The 17,059-nt window shown below is 36.4% G+C and overlaps 1 protein-coding gene across 1 annotated transcript in view; it reads right to left on the bottom strand.

Moving 5' to 3' along the window:
* The window catches only part of sspo (SCO-spondin), a gene marked incomplete at both ends in the record, with an annotated part of 194,732 nt that overhangs the window by 114,528 nt on the left and 63,145 nt on the right, over window positions 1-17,059 (bottom strand). The window contains 9 exon segments of the mRNA XM_079806852.1: window positions 1,151-1,364; window positions 6,537-6,657; window positions 7,999-8,025; window positions 8,028-8,222; window positions 8,332-8,484; window positions 11,989-12,130; window positions 13,792-13,919; window positions 14,169-14,414; window positions 16,855-16,959. Coding sequence (XP_079662978.1) covers window positions 1,151-1,364; window positions 6,537-6,657; window positions 7,999-8,025; window positions 8,028-8,222; window positions 8,332-8,484; window positions 11,989-12,130; window positions 13,792-13,919; window positions 14,169-14,414; window positions 16,855-16,959 — 1,331 coding nt within the window.

Raw genomic sequence — 17,059 nt, forward strand, 5'->3', positions numbered from 1 at the left:
TCAGCTGAAGCTCAGAGCTCAGGCCACACATTACCTGTGGAGGAGAGCCTCTGTCTCCAACATCAGCTGAAGCTCAGAGCTCAGGCCACACATTACCTGTGGAGGAGAGCCTCTGTCTCCAACATCAGCTGAAGCTCAGAGCTCAGGCCACACATTACCTGTGGAGGAGAGTCTCTGTCTCCAGCATCAGCTGAAGCTCAGAGCTCAGGCCACACATTACCTGTGGAGGAGAGTCTCTGTCTCCAGCATCAGCTGAAGCTCAGAGCTCAGGCCACACATTACCTGTGGAGGAGAGTCTCTGTCTCCAGCATCAGCTGAAGCTCAGGGCTCAGGCCACACATTACCTGTGGAGGAGAGCCTCTGTCTCCAGCATCAGCTGAAGCTCAGGGCTCAGGCCACACATTACCTGTGGAGGAGAGCCTCTGTCTCCAGCATCAGCTGAAGCTCAGGGCTCAGGCCACACATTACCTGTGGAGGAGAGCCTCTGTCTCCAGCATCAGCTGAAGCTCAGGGCTCAGGCCACACATTACCTGTGGAGGAGAGCCTCTGTCTCCAGCATCAGCTGAAGCTCAGAGCTCAGGCCACACATTACCTGTGGAGGAGAGCCTCTGTCTCCAGCATCAGCTGAAGCTCAGGGCTCAGGCCACACATTACCTGTGGAGGAGAGCCTCTGTCTCCAGCATCAGCTGAAGCTCAGGGCTCAGGCCACACATTACCTGTGGAGGAGAGCCTCTGTCTCCAGCATCAGCTGAAGCTCAGGGCTCAGGCCACACATTACCTGTGGAGGAGAGCCTCTGTCTCCAGCATCAGCTGAAGCTCAGAGCTCAGGCCACACATTACCTGTGGAGGAGAGCCTCTGTCTCCAGCATCAGCTGAAGCTCAGGGCTCAGGCCACACATTACCTGTGGAGGAGAGCCTCTGTCTCCAGCATCAGCTGAAGCTCAGGGCTCAGGCCACACATTACCTGTGGAGGAGAGCCTCTGTCTCCAGCATCAGCTGAAGCTCAGGGCTCAGGCCACACATTACCTGTGGAGGAGAGTCTCTGTCTCCAGCATCAGCTGAAGCTCAGGGCTCAGGCCACACATTACCTGTGGAGGAGAGCCTCTGTCTCCAGCATCAGCTGAAGCTCAGGGCTCAGGCCACACATTACCTGTGGAGGAGAGCCTCTGTCTCCAGCCTCAGTGAAGTTCAGGAAATCCCCGTCCTCCAATGCGAAAGCCAGCCTGTATTTGGTGAGGTAACCCCACATGCGCTCACTGCCCTGCGTCACCACACCAGAAATCCACGTGGGCTCCAAGAAATCCACCTGGAAGTAGGGATGAGGGTCTCCAGGCAGCGGACTCCATCCTGGCTCCATCACCATACTGAGGCAGAAATCAGGAGAGAGCGAAATCCATGAGCTGAGATGCTGATGATCAGAATTGTGTGTATAAAGTCAGAATTGTGTGATAAAGTCAGAATTGTGTGATAAAGTCAGAATTGTGTGTATAAAGTCAGAATTGTGTGATATAAAGTCAGAATTGTGTGTATAAAGCCAGAATTGTGTGTATAAAGCCAGAATTGTGTGTATAAAGTCAGAATTGTGTGTATAAAGTCAGAATTGTGTGATATAAAGTCAGAATTGTGTGATAGTCAGATTTGAATTGTGTGATATAAAGTCAGAATTGTGTGATAAAGTCAGAATTGTGTGATAAAGTCAGAATTGTGTGTATAAAGTCAGAATTGTGTGATATAAAGTCAGAATTGTGTGTATAAAGTCAGAATTGTGTGATAAAGTCAGAATTGTGTGATAAAGTCAGAATTGTGTGATAAAGTCAGAATTGTGTGATATAAAGTCAGAATTGTGTGATATAAAGTCAGAATTGTGTGATATAAAGTCAGAATTGTGTGATATAAAGTCAGAATTGTGTGATAAAGTCAGAATTGTGTGATATAAAGTCAGAATTGTGTGATAGTCAGATTTGAATTGTGTGATATAAAGTCAGAATTGTGTGTATAAAGTCAGAATTGTGTGATAAAGTCAGAATTGTGTGATATCAAGTCAGAATTGTGTGATAGTCAGATTTGAATTGTGTGATATAAAGTCAGAATTGTGTGTATAAAGTCAGAATTGTGTGTATAAAGTCAGAATTGTGTGATAAAGTCAGAATTGTGTGATAAAGTTAGAATTGTGTGTATAAAGTCAGAATTGTGTGATATAAAGTCAGAATTGTGTGATAGTCAGATTTGAATTGTGTGATATAAAGTCAGAATTGTGTGTATAAAGTCAGAATTGTGTGTATAAAGTCAGAATTGTGTGATAAAGTCAGAATTGTGTGATAAAGTCAGAATTGTGTGTATAAAGTCAGAATTGTGTGATATAAAGTCAGAATTGTGTGATAGTCAGATTTGAATTGTGTGATATAAAGTCAGAATTGTGTGTATAAAGTCAGAATTGTGTGATAAAGTCAGAATTGTGTGATAAAGTCAGAATTGTGTGATAAAGTCAGAATTGTGTGATATAAAGTCAGAATTGTGTGATAGTCAGATTTGAATTGTGTGATATAAAGTCAGAATTGTGTGATATAAAGTCAGAATTGTGTGTATAAAGTCAGAATTGTGTGATATAAAGTCAGAATTGTGTGATAGTCAGATTTGAATTGTGTGATATAAAGTCAGAATTGTGTGTATAAAGTCAGAATTGTGTGATAAAGTCAGAATTGTGTGATAAAGTCAGAATTGTGTGATAAAGTCAGAATTGTGTGATATAAAGTCAGAATTGTGTGATATAAAGTCAGAATTGTGTGATATAAAGTCAGAATTGTGTGATATAAAGTCAGAATTGTGTGATATAAAGTCAGAATTGTGTGATAAAGTCAGAATTGTGTGATATAAAGTCAGAATTGTGTGATAGTCAGATTTGAATTGTGTGATATAAAGTCAGAATTGTGTGTATAAAGTCAGAATTGTGTGATAAAGTCAGAATTGTGTGATATCAAGTCAGAATTGTGTGATAGTCAGATTTGAATTGTGTGATATAAAGTCAGAATTGTGTGTATAAAGTCAGAATTGTGTGTATAAAGTCAGAATTGTGTGATAAAGTCAGAATTGTGTGATAAAGTTAGAATTGTGTGTATAAAGTCAGAATTGTGTGATATAAAGTCAGAATTGTGTGATAGTCAGATTTGAATTGTGTGATATAAAGTCAGAATTGTGTGTATAAAGTCAGAATTGTGTGTATAAAGTCAGAATTGTGTGATAAAGTCAGAATTGTGTGATAAAGTCAGAATTGTGTGTATAAAGTCAGAATTGTGTGATATAAAGTCAGAATTGTGTGATAGTCAGATTTGAATTGTGTGATATAAAGTCAGAATTGTGTGTATAAAGTCAGAATTGTGTGATAAAGTCAGAATTGTGTGATAAAGTCAGAATTGTGTGATAAAGTCAGAATTGTGTGATATAAAGTCAGAATTGTGTGATAGTCAGATTTGAATTGTGTGATATAAAGTCAGAATTGTGTGATATAAAGTCAGAATTGTGTGTATAAAGTCAGAATTGTGTGATATAAAGTCAGAATTGTGTGATAGTCAGATTTGAATTGTGTGATATAAAGTCAGAATTGTGTGTATAAAGTCAGAATTGTGTGATAAAGTCAGAATTGTGTGATAAAGTCAGAATTGTGTGATAAAGTCAGAATTGTGTGATATAAAGTCAGAATTGTGTGATAGTCAGATTTGAATTGTGTGATATAAAGTCAGAATTGTGTGTATAAAGTCAGAATTGTGTGTATAAAGTCAGAATTGTGTGATAAAGTCAGAATTGTGTGTATAAAGTCAGAATTGTGTGATAGTCAGATTTGAATTGTGTGATATAAAGTCAGAATTGTGTGATATAAAGTCAGAATTGTGTGATAAAGTCAGAATTGTGTGATAAAGTCAGAATTGTGTGATATAAAGTCAGAATTGTGTGATAGTCAGATTTGAATTGTGTGATATAAAGTCAGAATTGTGTGATATAAAGTCAGAATTGTGTGTATAAAGTCAGAATTGTGTGATAAAGTCAGAATTGTGTGATAAAGTCAGAATTGTGTGATAAAGTCAGAATTGTGTGTATAAAGTCAGAATTGTGTGATAGTCAGATTTGAATTGTGTGATATAAAGTCAGAATTGTGTGTATAAAGTCAGAATTGTGTGTATAAAGTCAGAATTGTGTGATAAAGTCAGAATTGTGTGATAAAGTCAGAATTGTGTGTATAAAGTCAGAATTGTGTGATAGTCAGATTTGAATTGTGTGATATAAAGTCAGAATTGTGTGATATAAAGTCAGAATTGTGTGATAAAGTCAGAATTGTGTGATAAAGTCAGAATTGTGATATAAAGTCAGAATTGTGTGATAGTCAGATTTGAATTGTGTGATATAAAGTCAGAATTGTGTGATATAAAGTCAGAATTGTGTGTATAAAGTCAGAATTGTGTGATAAAGTCAGAATTGTGTGATAAAGTCAGAATTGTATGTATAAAGTCAGAATTGTGTGATATAAAGTCAGAATTGTGTGATATAAAGTCAGAATTGTGTGTATAAAGTCAGATATAAAGTCAGAATTGTGTGTATAAAGTCAGATATAAAGTCAGAATTGTGTGTATAAAGTCAGATATAAAGTCAGAATTGTGTGATATAAAGTCAGAATTGTGTGATATAAAGTCAGAATTGTGTGATAGTCAGATTTGAATTGTGTGATATAAAGTCAGAATTGTGTGATATAAAGTCAGAATTGTGTGTATAAAGTCAGATATAAAGTCAGAATTGTGTGTATAAAGTCAGAATTGTGTGTATAATGTCAGAATTGCGTGTATAAAGTCAGAATTGTGTGATAGTCAGATTTGAATTGTGTGTATAAAGTCAGAATTGTGTGTATAGTCAGAGTTGTGTGTATAAAGTCAGAATTGTGTGATATAAAAAGTCAGAATTGTATGTATAAAGTCAGAATTGTGTGATATAAAGTCAGAATTGTGTGTATAAAGTCAGAATTGTGTGTATAAAGTCAGAATTGTGTGAAATTCAGATTTGAATTGTGTGATAGTCAGATTTGAATTGTGTGTATAAAGTCAGAATTGTGTGATAGTCAGATTTGAATTGTGTGTATAAAGTCAGAATTGTGTGATAGTCAGATTTGAATTGTGTGTATAAAGTCAGAATTGTGTGTATAAAGTCAGAATTGTGTGTATAAAGTCAGAATTGCGTGTATAAAGTCAGAATTGTGTGATAAAGTCAGAATTGCGTGTATAAAGTCAGAATTGTGTGATAGTCAGATTTGAATTGTGTCAGAGTTTGTATAAAGTCATAAATTGTGTGTATAAAGTCAGAATTGCGTGTATAAAGTCAGAATTGTGTGATAAAGTCAGAGTTGTGTGTATAAAGTCAGAATTGTGTGATATAAAAAGTCAGAATTGTATGTATAAAGTCAGAATTGTGTGATATAAAGTCAGAATTGTGTGTATAAAGTCAGAATTGCGTGTATAAAGTCAGAATTGTGTGATAGTCAGATTTGAATTGTGTGTATAAAGTCAGAATTGTGTGTATAGTCAGAGTTGTGTGTATAAAGTCAGAATTGTGTGATATAAAAAGTCAGAATTGTATGTATAAAGTCAGAATTGTGTGATATAAAGTCAGAATTGTGTGTATAAAGTCAGAATTGTGTGTATAAAGTCAGAATTGTGTGAAATTCAGATTTGAATTGTGTGATAGTCAGATTTGAATTGTGTGTATAAAGTCAGAATTGTGTGATATAAAGTCAGAATTGTGTGATTGTCAGATTTGAATTGTGTGATAGTCAGATTTGAATTGTGTGATAGTCAGATTTGAATTGTGTGATATAAAGTCAGAATTGTGTGTATAAAGTCAGAATTGTGTGTATAAAGTCAGAATTGTGTGATATAAAGTCAGAATTGTGTGTATAAAGTCAAAGTTGTGTGATATAAAGTCAGAATTGTGTGATATAAAAAGTCAGAATTGTGTGTATAAAGTCAGAATTGTGTGTATAAAGTCAGAATTGTGTGTATAAAGTCAGAATTGTGTGATATAAAGTCAGAATTGTGTGTATAAAGTCAAAATTGTGAGATAGTCAGATTTGAATTGTGTGATAGTCAGATTTGAATTGTGTGATATAAAGTCAGAATTGTGGGATATAAAGTCAGAGTTGTGTGATATAAAGTCAGAATTGTGTGTATAAAGTCAAAAAAAAGAGAAAAAAAGGAAAAGAAGGGGGAAAAAGAAAAAAATAGCCTTTTTGACAATGACTTGTGTTTATAAATAGCCCCTTTCTTTTTAAATTTTTTTTTCTTTTTTTTTCTTTTCTTTTTCTTTTTTTTTTTGTTCTGTTGTTGTTTTCTGTTTAGTTATTAACTTTTGTATTTTGACTACATTTGTAAGGACATGTATGTGTATACTCTCTTTCCCCTACGAGAGTTTTGTATTTTGCTGTTTTTTGTCAATAATAAAAAAAAAGAGATGGTGATGATGCACTCATACATATTCATACGAATTGATCAAACACTCACACATTGGGCACGACGTTGAGTCGGCCCGCATCAGCAGGATTATTCTCTCTGTACGAGGACGAGGTCAGCTGACCATAATGGACACGCCCCTCCTCCAATCCCAGAGCAGAAGCGCAGACACCTGACGCAACATGAGTTCATCATATTTCATATTTTGATTTAGGACCATAAACATGTTCTGTATTCATGCACAATGAGTTCCTACCTTTATGAGCCGGTCCTCCTTCCTTGGAAACACAAAGAGACAAAAACAATTCATAAATAATAACAAAGACTTTAGTGTTTTTAAAGAGTTACAGTACATCTGTAGTACAAGTTAAATCAACACAATCGACGCACCACACGAAATATTTTTTTAATTAATTATTATTTTAATTATGAATGAAAATGGGGCACATTTAAGGACCTAAGATATTCTGTGACATTCTTAAATATAAAATTAATATAAATAATAATTAATTATGAATAATTTATAATATAATAATATAAAGTAAAAAAAAATTTGTAATATATACACATATATTTTTACCAAATTTGTGTAGCATTATAAATTTCAATAAAATCTTTTAAAGATATTCTGTATTGTGACATTCTTAAATATAACATAAATATAAATAATAATTAATTATAATTTATAATATAATAATATAAAGCAAAAACATATATATATACATACACATTTTTTAAACAAATTAGTTTAGCTTTATAAGTTTAAGATATACTGTATTGTGACATTCTTAAATATAACATAAATAAATAATAATTAATAATTAAATATATATATAACCAGATTTGTGTAGCTTTTTACGTTTAAATAATATATTTTTAAGATATACTCTAGTGTGAAATTTTTAAATATAAAATAAATATAAATAATAATTAATTATGAATTCTTTATAATATAATATTATAAAGCAAAAAAATTAGGTAATATTAGGTAATATATTTGATTATCGTTATACATTTAAATAATATCTTTTTAAGATATTCAGTATTGTGACATTCTTAAATATTAAATAAATATAAATAAAAATTAATATAATTTATAATATAATAATACATAGCAAAAAAATTATATATATATATGGATATACTGTATATTCAATTGATTATTATGCCAATTTAGTAAATTTCTCATTACTGGATTGTGAAAAAATATTATTTAAAATGTAAAAAAATTTTTTTTATAAATGATAAAAAATTATAAATTATATTGCATGCATAGATATGATTAATTTTGGCTATTCATTAATTAAAAAATATAGTAAAAATATAATTATATTATAATATGTATGTATATATATCTTTTTTTTTTTTTGACCAAATTTGTGTAGCTTTATAGATTTAAATAATATCTTTCTAATTGTCTAATGACTAAAAATAATATAATAATTGTAATAATATGTTTAGTGTGTGTTTAGGGGTTGGGCATGTCTTCAGGTGTGGTGATGATGAGTCTCACAGTGGTGGTCAGGACTCTGGGTGTGGTCACTGGGGTCTTGCTGGGGGTCCTGAGCGGGGCGGCGGTGGGGGTGCTGGGGGTGATATTAGTGTGTGTACAGCCTCTCTCATCCGCTCCATCAGGACAGTGAGGAACTCCATCACAGCGGCGCTCCTCCTCAATACAGCCCCCTGGAGGAGGACAGGAGAACTGACCCGACGGGCAGGAGGGAGACGCACGAGTTCCTGCAGAGGAAACAAATACTTCATCTGAAAGTGCGAGGCAAGAAAAGATGCAGAGAGAAATAAAAGCCTATGATTAAGAGTTTCGGATTCGTCCAACACTGGCACTCACCACAGTTCTCTTCATCTGTGCCATCGCCGCAGTCATCGAGCCCGTCACACAGCGCCCCCTGAGGGCCAGCGGGAACACAGCGGCCGTTCCCACACAGGAACTCTCTCTCTCTGCAGGGACGCAGGGGCGGGGCGGGTGTGGACCGCTCGGACTCTGATGGGAAACATGTCAAACTATAGATTACATAATGGGGAGTGACATGACGATAGAATTGTAATTTTTGGGCCTGTTCATTGGCTTTTCTGACACCTAATGTAATGGAGGGCTCCAGACTGAGACCAAATGGTTGCATTTTGTGACTTTTTTCTTGCCGGAGAATAATAACATCGCTACTGCGAGATCCACTGAGAAGCAGAGCACAACTGCCTGTTATAAACCATATCAGATCAAACAGCGCTGAAGTGGAAACCAGGAAAAACATTGTGCCATGAACGAACAAGTTAAAGAAGGCTTTACAATCCACAAATCACCAACATCCACCGTGGACTTAATGTAGTAACGCTAACTGTAACCATGGTATTGTGGCAGAAATAGTCAAATGTTTTTACATTATTACCTTCTGAGAGTGAATTCAAGCACTTTTCAAGAGTTTCACACTTTTACTAGCACTTCAATGCTCGAAATATTATCCATTATTTTTAATGTTATGACCAAAAACATAATTTGTTCATGTATCAAAGATTGTTCCCATTTGTAAAAATAAAAGTTCAAGATGTTGTAAAACTAACACGTTGCAAACCATAAAAAAAAGATGACCATCCACTATAACCAGTAGGTGGCGGCACAGGAGCACTTATTGGCTTATTATTGTGCGTTCACACTAGACGCGACTTGCGCAAATAAATCGTGCTATTTGCGTGTAGTTGGACGCTTGAACATTTTGAAGTCACTTGATTCATTCGTGCGTGACATTCACTTCACAACAGACGTGAGTTTGTGTCATGGGAGGGGCTTCTGCCAGCGGCTCGTCTCGTTGTGAAATGGCTGACATGGATTGTTTTAAAATACGGCAAATAAGCTCAATTTGCCGGCTTTAGCTAGCTTGTAGTCTCAATATACAATCCCAAATCAGAAAAAGTTGGGACAGTATGGAAAACGAAAAAAAAAAAAAAAGAACTGATTTCTAATTTTACTTTGACTTGTATTTCATTGCAGACAATATGAACACAAAATATGTCATGTTTTGTCTGGTCAACCTCATGTCATTTGTAAATATGCATCCTTTCCTGTCATTCAGACCTGCAACACATTTCAAAAAAAGTTGGGACAGTAAAGCATTTACCACTTTGTAATGTTGCCGTTCCTTTTCACAACACTTAAAAGACGTTTAGGGACTGAAGACACCAAGTGATGAAGTGTTTCAGGTGTAATTTTGTCCCATTCTTCCTGCAAACAAGTCTTAAGGTGGGCAACAGTTCGGGCTCTTCCACACATTCTCTATTGGAGACAGGTCGGGACTGAGGCAGGCCAGTCAAGTACCCGAACCCTCTTCCTCCGCAGACAGGACTGCAGAATGTGTGCAGAATGTGCTTTTGCATTGTCTTGTTGAAATATGCATGGACGTCCCTGGAAAAGATGTCTTCTTGAAGGCAGCATATTATGCTCCAAAATCTCTATGTGCTTTTCAGCATTAATGGAGCCTTCACAGAAGTGCAAGTTACCTTTGCCAAGGGCACTGACACAACCCCAGACCATGACAGACCCTGGCTTCTGGACTTGTTGCTGGTAACAGTCTGGATGATCCTTTTCTTCTTTGGTCCGGAGCACACGCCGTCCATTCCTCCCAAAAAATACCTGAAATACTGCTTCATCTGAGCACAGTACACGTTTCCACTGTGTGATGGTCCATCCCAGATGCCTCGAGCCCAGAGAAGTCGACGGCGCTTCTGGACACTGTTAACATAGGGCTTCCTTTTGGCACAGGACAGTTTTAACTGGCATTTGTGGATGTAACTACGTATTGTGGTACTTGACAAAGGTTTGCCAAAGTAGTCCTGAGCCCATGTGGTGATATCGCTTCTAGATGATGACGATTCTTGATGCAGTGCCGCCTGAGGGATCGGAGATCACGGTTGTTCAGCTTAGGCTTGCGCCCTTGTCCTTTACGCACTGAAATTCCTCCAGATTCCTTGAATCTTTTAGTTATGCACTGTTGAATGTGAAATATCCAAATCTCTTCCTATCTTTCCTTGAGGAACATTGTTTCTCACGTATTTGTTGGCAAACTGGCGATCCTCGGCCCATCTTTGCTCCTAAAGGATTAGACCTTTCTTGGATGCTGCTTTTGTACCAAATCATAATTACAATCACCTGTTGAAATCACCTGTTTCAAATCACATCATTATTTAACCATTTTACCTCATTACTAGCCCTAAATTGCTCCTGTCCCAACTTTTTTTGAAATGTGTTGCAGGTCTGAATGACAGGAAAGGATGCATATTTACAAATGACATGAAGTTGACCAGACAAAACATGAAATATTTTGTGTTCATATTGTCTGCAATGAAATACAAGTCAAAGTAAATTTACAAATCACTTCTTTTTTTTATTATTTGCATTTTCCATACTGTCCCAACTTTTTCTGATTTGGGGTTGTACTATACATAGCTCAAATTGAGTACAGGGCGCTTTTTACAACTCACCCGACTGTCCAACCTCCTCACTCACTTTCTCCCAAGCAAGATCCTTTTTATTCCTGTTTCTATAAAGTCTGAAGATTTGTCGTACAGCTCAGGGTATCCACAGATGATTTTGTCCTCATTGTTGTCATTATTAGAGCAAGTTCCAGATTGATTAACGCGGTGCGAATATCCGCCAAAGTTCGCATTTTTACGAATGTCTATTCGTGTCTTTGCATTGACTTAACATGTAAATCACCCACGCTTAACGCTTCATTCGCGTCTGGTGTGAACGCACCATTAGCCATTTCCACTCCATAGTATTTTTTTTTCACACGTTTTGCTTTTAAATTTAAATTTAGATATTATGAAATCCCTATTATAAAATACAAAATCATCAAGAAGTACATTTTTGTCAAAGTTTGACACTTTTTGTACTGAAGTATGAAGTGGGAAAAGTTGAGAAGTCTCATGAAAAACAAAAACGTTTTCAAATTATGCCTGAATTTCACAGAAAATCCTTTAATAATCACTGGAGCTGTTGGTCAGTTCAGTGTGAGACTATAGAAGAGCAACGGAACGAGTGGAATATTCAGATTTGTCCCCATAAAAATGTCTAGGTTTTTAAAAGTACATTTTATCTGCATCTCAACTCAAGCTCAGTGCTTTACTGTCAAATGTGCAAGTAATATTAGTAGTAACTGCACTTATTAATGCAAAACAGTACACTCTAAAAAAAAGGTTCTATATGGCACCAAAAATGGTTCTTGGCTCGTAATCATATGGGAACCTTTTTTAGTGCTATATAACCAATTTTGGTGCTTCAGTGGTTCTTCAGCGGTTCTGTGACTAAGGTGCTATATAGCACCTCAGAAGAACCGCTGAAGAACCACTGAAGCACCAAAATTGGTTATATAGCACTAAAAAAGGTTCCCATATGATTACGAGCCAAGAACCATTTTTGGTGCCATATAGAACTTTTTTTTTTTTGTATAGTCATTTAATGATTCAAAAATCATAAAGGGAAATCCAAAGATACCGTCAGCGCAGCCCATGAGCTCGACTCTCAGATTGATCCCGTTCTGAAAGTCATGAGGCAGAATCCGCACGAACCGAGCGGACACCATCCGGTCCAGACGGGCCAGAGCTACGCCGCGGTCATCACTGTTGCCCTGAAACACCTGCAACACACACACTATTATAATCTCAACTAACCCAGCTTTACACAGACTCTGCTAACAGAAGAACAGGGCGTCAATAAAAGACCTTTTAAGACATAGAAGGGAACAACACGTTGATATGATCTCTATCAGAGTTTGAGAACACAATTTCCAACAGACCTCCATCACTTTTTAATTAATTTAACAAAAAATAGCTATACGTTTGAGGTCAGAAATCTTGTGAAAGTGATTTCATGATTAAAACAAGAGCAAATATCTGCCACTGAGTTCATAAAAATCGACTTAATTCAAATGTGAGTCATTTTCATACCCAATGACAGATATTTGTTCTTGTTTTAAGCATAAACTCACTTAATTTTGTTCAATTTCTCAGAAAACAATACTAATTTCCTTCATTTTTCATATCATTAAATGTGTCTTGATTTAAGGATGTGTTGAATTTGTGCTTGAAAACAAACATCCAGATGAAGAACATCATTTCCGCAGCGCATGCAATTCAATTTAGGGCCCTATGAAATCTGTTTTATTGCTTTAATGGTCAGATGAAATGTGCCTCACTCTCTTCTGAACACAAATGAAGAGATTTGTCATGAAATGAAAGATTTCTGTCCTCCATTGACAGTCGAAGCAACTTCAGAAAGTTCATCAAGAGAAACTGATCCATACGGATCGAGTGGATTATTCCAGATGTTCTGAAGAGAGTCCATGGCTTTATATGATGAAGGAAAGTCTGACGGGTTTGAGCGACATGAGGGCGAGGAAACGAGGACAGGATTGTCATTAATGGGTGAGCTGGCCCTTTAAGAGACTGACCTACTGTTGATTTATTCATACAAAATTCCTCACATTATACAGTAAATTACATTTTTATGAATGCATTATGCAATTCCACGCAAATGTAAAAGCTTCCCATACAGACATACAGTGTCTGTAAACACACAATACTGGGCTCATTTTACAGGAAACCCCTTGAAGTTGCATAAAGCACTGCTAAAAGTGATAAACATGTGAGGATATGTTGTCTGAGCCCCCAAAAGAAGCGCTTTTTGGTTGTTTGGTTATAAATTCACTGTTGAAAGTGTGTAACTCAGGCCCTGTGAGCTCTAGCACCCTGCAGACAGTTTGGGCTGTTTCCAGCATATCTCAGCAAACACTGGAAAAAATTATTTTGTGACTGGGATATTGCATTTACACCACTGGGAAATGACATACAAAAGGTAATATCCCTCCCTTCAGATCCATCTGAATAAATCTTTCATACAACATGATACAGACCAAATGATGTTTTCCAGTATTTTCTGTAATCTGGTGGAAACGGCCCAATCTGTCTGCAGGGTGCTAGAGCTCACAGGGCCTGAGTTACACACTTTCAACACCGAATTTACAACCAAAAAAAACAAAAAGCGCCTGGTTTTTTTTTTGGGGGGGGGGGGGGGGGGGGGATCAACATATCCTCACATGTTTATCACTTTTAGCAGTGCTTTATGTAACGTCAAAGGGTTTCCTGTAAAATGACAGCAGTATTGTGTGTTTAGAGACACTGTATGTGTGTATGGGAAGCTTTTACATTTGGGGAGGCCAAATCCAGGTGGAAATGGTCCCAGGTTAAGACTGTTTTTAGGCCCGTGGAAAGCCTGGAAGAAGGTTGATGTGTGCGTCACCTTGGCTTTGGGTCTGGCGTCTGTGATCATCTCTTTATAGGTGAACCACTGAAGGCCGTCGCTGCTGAACTGCAGATAGAAGCTGGACACAAACGTGTCAAACGCACCGCCACCCTGAGTCAACAAGCCTGCAACACACACACACACACACACACACACACACACACACACACACACACAGTGTCACATGACAGTCTTATTCTACTTCATTAGTGGAGCAGCACTATTATCATCATCTGTCATGCTGAAGATGCATGAACCAGCCATATTTCCTTATAGTGACCAAACATCGCCCCAGAGGAAGAGCATATGAACTATATCCACATATGACTTGCTCAAGAAGGCGTGATTGGAAGTGAACTGAGCTTCAGATCCACCTGTGATGTTGTAGCGTCTGAGCAGGTCGATCTGGAGGAAGGGGCCGGTGGAGGGTCCGAGCTCCTCCGGGGCCCCGGCCGGAAGCTCTCTGTACTGCTCCGGCTCCGGGCTCCAGCCCTGCAGGTCCCTGTGCTGGTCTCTGGTGTGGAGACGTCCTGCTGACGGAGGGTGGCTGGGCTGCTGAGACGAGGAGCTGAAGCTGGAGATGGGGAGCGACTGAACACCCAGAGCAGACCAACACTCGCCTGGAAAACAACACACAACAGCCATAAAGAACATACACCATTCTGATGCATCAGTCTACTCTGTGCAGATAAATACATAAACACGGAATAAATACAACATATTTTTATAACATCAATATTGTTATAATTAATAATATAATATAATATAATTAATATAATATAATATAATATAATATAATATAATATAATATAATATAATATAATATAATATAATATAATATAATATAATAAATATAATTAATATAATATATATAATATAATTAATATAATATAATATAATAAATATAATATAATTAATATAATATAATATAATATAATATAATATAATATAATATAATATAATATAATATAATATAATATAATATAATTAATATAATATATATAATATAATTAATATAATATAATAAATATAATATAATTAATATAATAAAATATAATATAATATAATATAATATAATATAATATAATATAATATAATATAATATAATATAATTAATATAATTAATATAATATAATAAATATAATATAATTAATATAATAAAATATAATAAGGACCTTCAGCATGCACTGGGACGGTTTGCAGCCGAGTGTGAAGCGGCTGGGATGGGGATCAGCACCTCCAAATCCGAGGCCATGGTCCTCAGTCGGAAAAGGGTGGCTTGCCCACTTCAGGTTGGTGGAGAGTTCCTGTCTCAAGTGGAGGAGTTCAAGTATCTAGGGGTCTTGTTCACGAGTGAGGGAAGGATGGAACGGGAGATTGACAGACGGATCGGTGCAGCTTCTGCAGTATTGCGGTCGATGTACCGGTCTGTCGTGGTGAAGAAAGAGCTAAGCCGTAAGGCGAAGCTCTCGATTTACCGGTCAATCTACGTTCCTACTCTCACCTATGGTCATGAGCTTTGGGTCATGACCGAAAGGACAAGATCCCGGATACAGGCGGCCGAAATGAGCTTTCTCCGCAGGGTGGCTGGGCGCTCCCTTAGAGATAGGGTGAGAAGCTCAGTCACTCTGGAGGAACTCAGAGTAGAGCCGCTGCTCCTCCACATCGAGAGGAGCCAGCTGAGGGGGCTCGGGCATCTGTTCCGGATGCCTCCTGAACGCCTTCCCGGGAAGGTGTTTCGGGCATGTCCAACCGGGAGGAGGCCCCGGGGAAGACCAAGGACACGCTGGAGGGACTATGTCTCCCGGCTGGCCTTGGAACGCCTCGGTGTCCCCCCGGAAGAGCTAGAGGAAGTGTCTAGGGAGAGGGAAGTCTGGGCATCTCTGCTTAGACTGCTGCCCCCGCGACCCGGCCCCGGATAAGCGGAAGAAGATGGATGGATGGAAAATATAATAAATATAATTTAATATAATATAATAAATATAATATAATTAATATAATACATATAATATATATATAATATAATTAATATAATAAAATATAATAAATATAATTTAATATAATGTAATAAAATATAACATAATTAATATAATAAAATATAATATGATATAATATAATAAATATAATAAAATAAAATATAATATAATATAATATAACAAATATAATAAAATATAATATAATATAATATAACAAATAAAAAAAAATATATAATATAATAAAACAAATATAATAAAATATAATATGATATAATATAATAAATATAATAAAATATAATAAATATAATATAATAAAATAAATATAATATAATATAATACATATAATTAATATAATAAAATAATGTAATAATATTTAAAAAACATTTAATAAGTACTGCATTTAAAAGATTTTACTTATAAAAAAATGTGCATTTGATTTTTAATAGTAGTAGTCTTAATTTCCTGATCATACGTGTTATTTTTTATTAATTAAACTTGCTTTACAGAAAAATGTAAATTAAAATCAACATAAATTAAAAAAAATTTTTGCTGTAGAGTAGCAATAATTTTTATAAAAATTATTTAATTGTCATGTTAATAATGACGTCACATGCACAATTAAAATCAGCATAAATTAAAAACAATGTAACAAATATGATCATTATATATACATATATTACAGTCATAAAAATGACATTTTCTTATCATTTGAGTCATGATAACTTGACTGAATAAAATGCATTTTATTGCTATGTTAATAATGCAAAAATGAATGGACCTAAAATAGTCTTCATTTTCTTTAAGCAAAAATGTAACATTTGTACGCATTAGAATATCCTACAATAAAATGGTAGTATTTAATTGTTGTTTTACTTAAAGGTGCAGTGCGTAAGTTTTAGCGCCATCTAGTGGTGAAGTTGTGAATGGCAACCGCCCACAAATGTGCACTTGTGTGAGGTGTCCCATTTGTCATTTTAGGTTTCAGACGGGTGTTCACGGCCGATATGGGCTGATATGCTGCAGACTTCCTCCTGACAGTCAAACGGCATTACGTTATGAAAGTGTGGAGGACGATGAAACTGACCTCCGGGCGGCAGGGGGTATGTTGGGACAGTCGGAGGGCCCTCTGGTGGTGTGGAGGGTCCAAGCGTTATTGGCAGGACCATTGGTGTCGGCGTCACTACATCACCTGACAACACAACAGACTTCAGCATAAACCACTGCACATGAACACCTGCTGCTGTTATCACCACAAACACACAAGCATACAATAATTCATCATCATAACT

The sequence above is a fragment of the Gobio gobio genome (genome assembly GCF_949357685.1).
Source record: "Gobio gobio genome assembly, chromosome: 23".
Lineage (NCBI taxonomy): Eukaryota > Metazoa > Chordata > Actinopteri > Cypriniformes > Gobionidae > Gobio > Gobio gobio.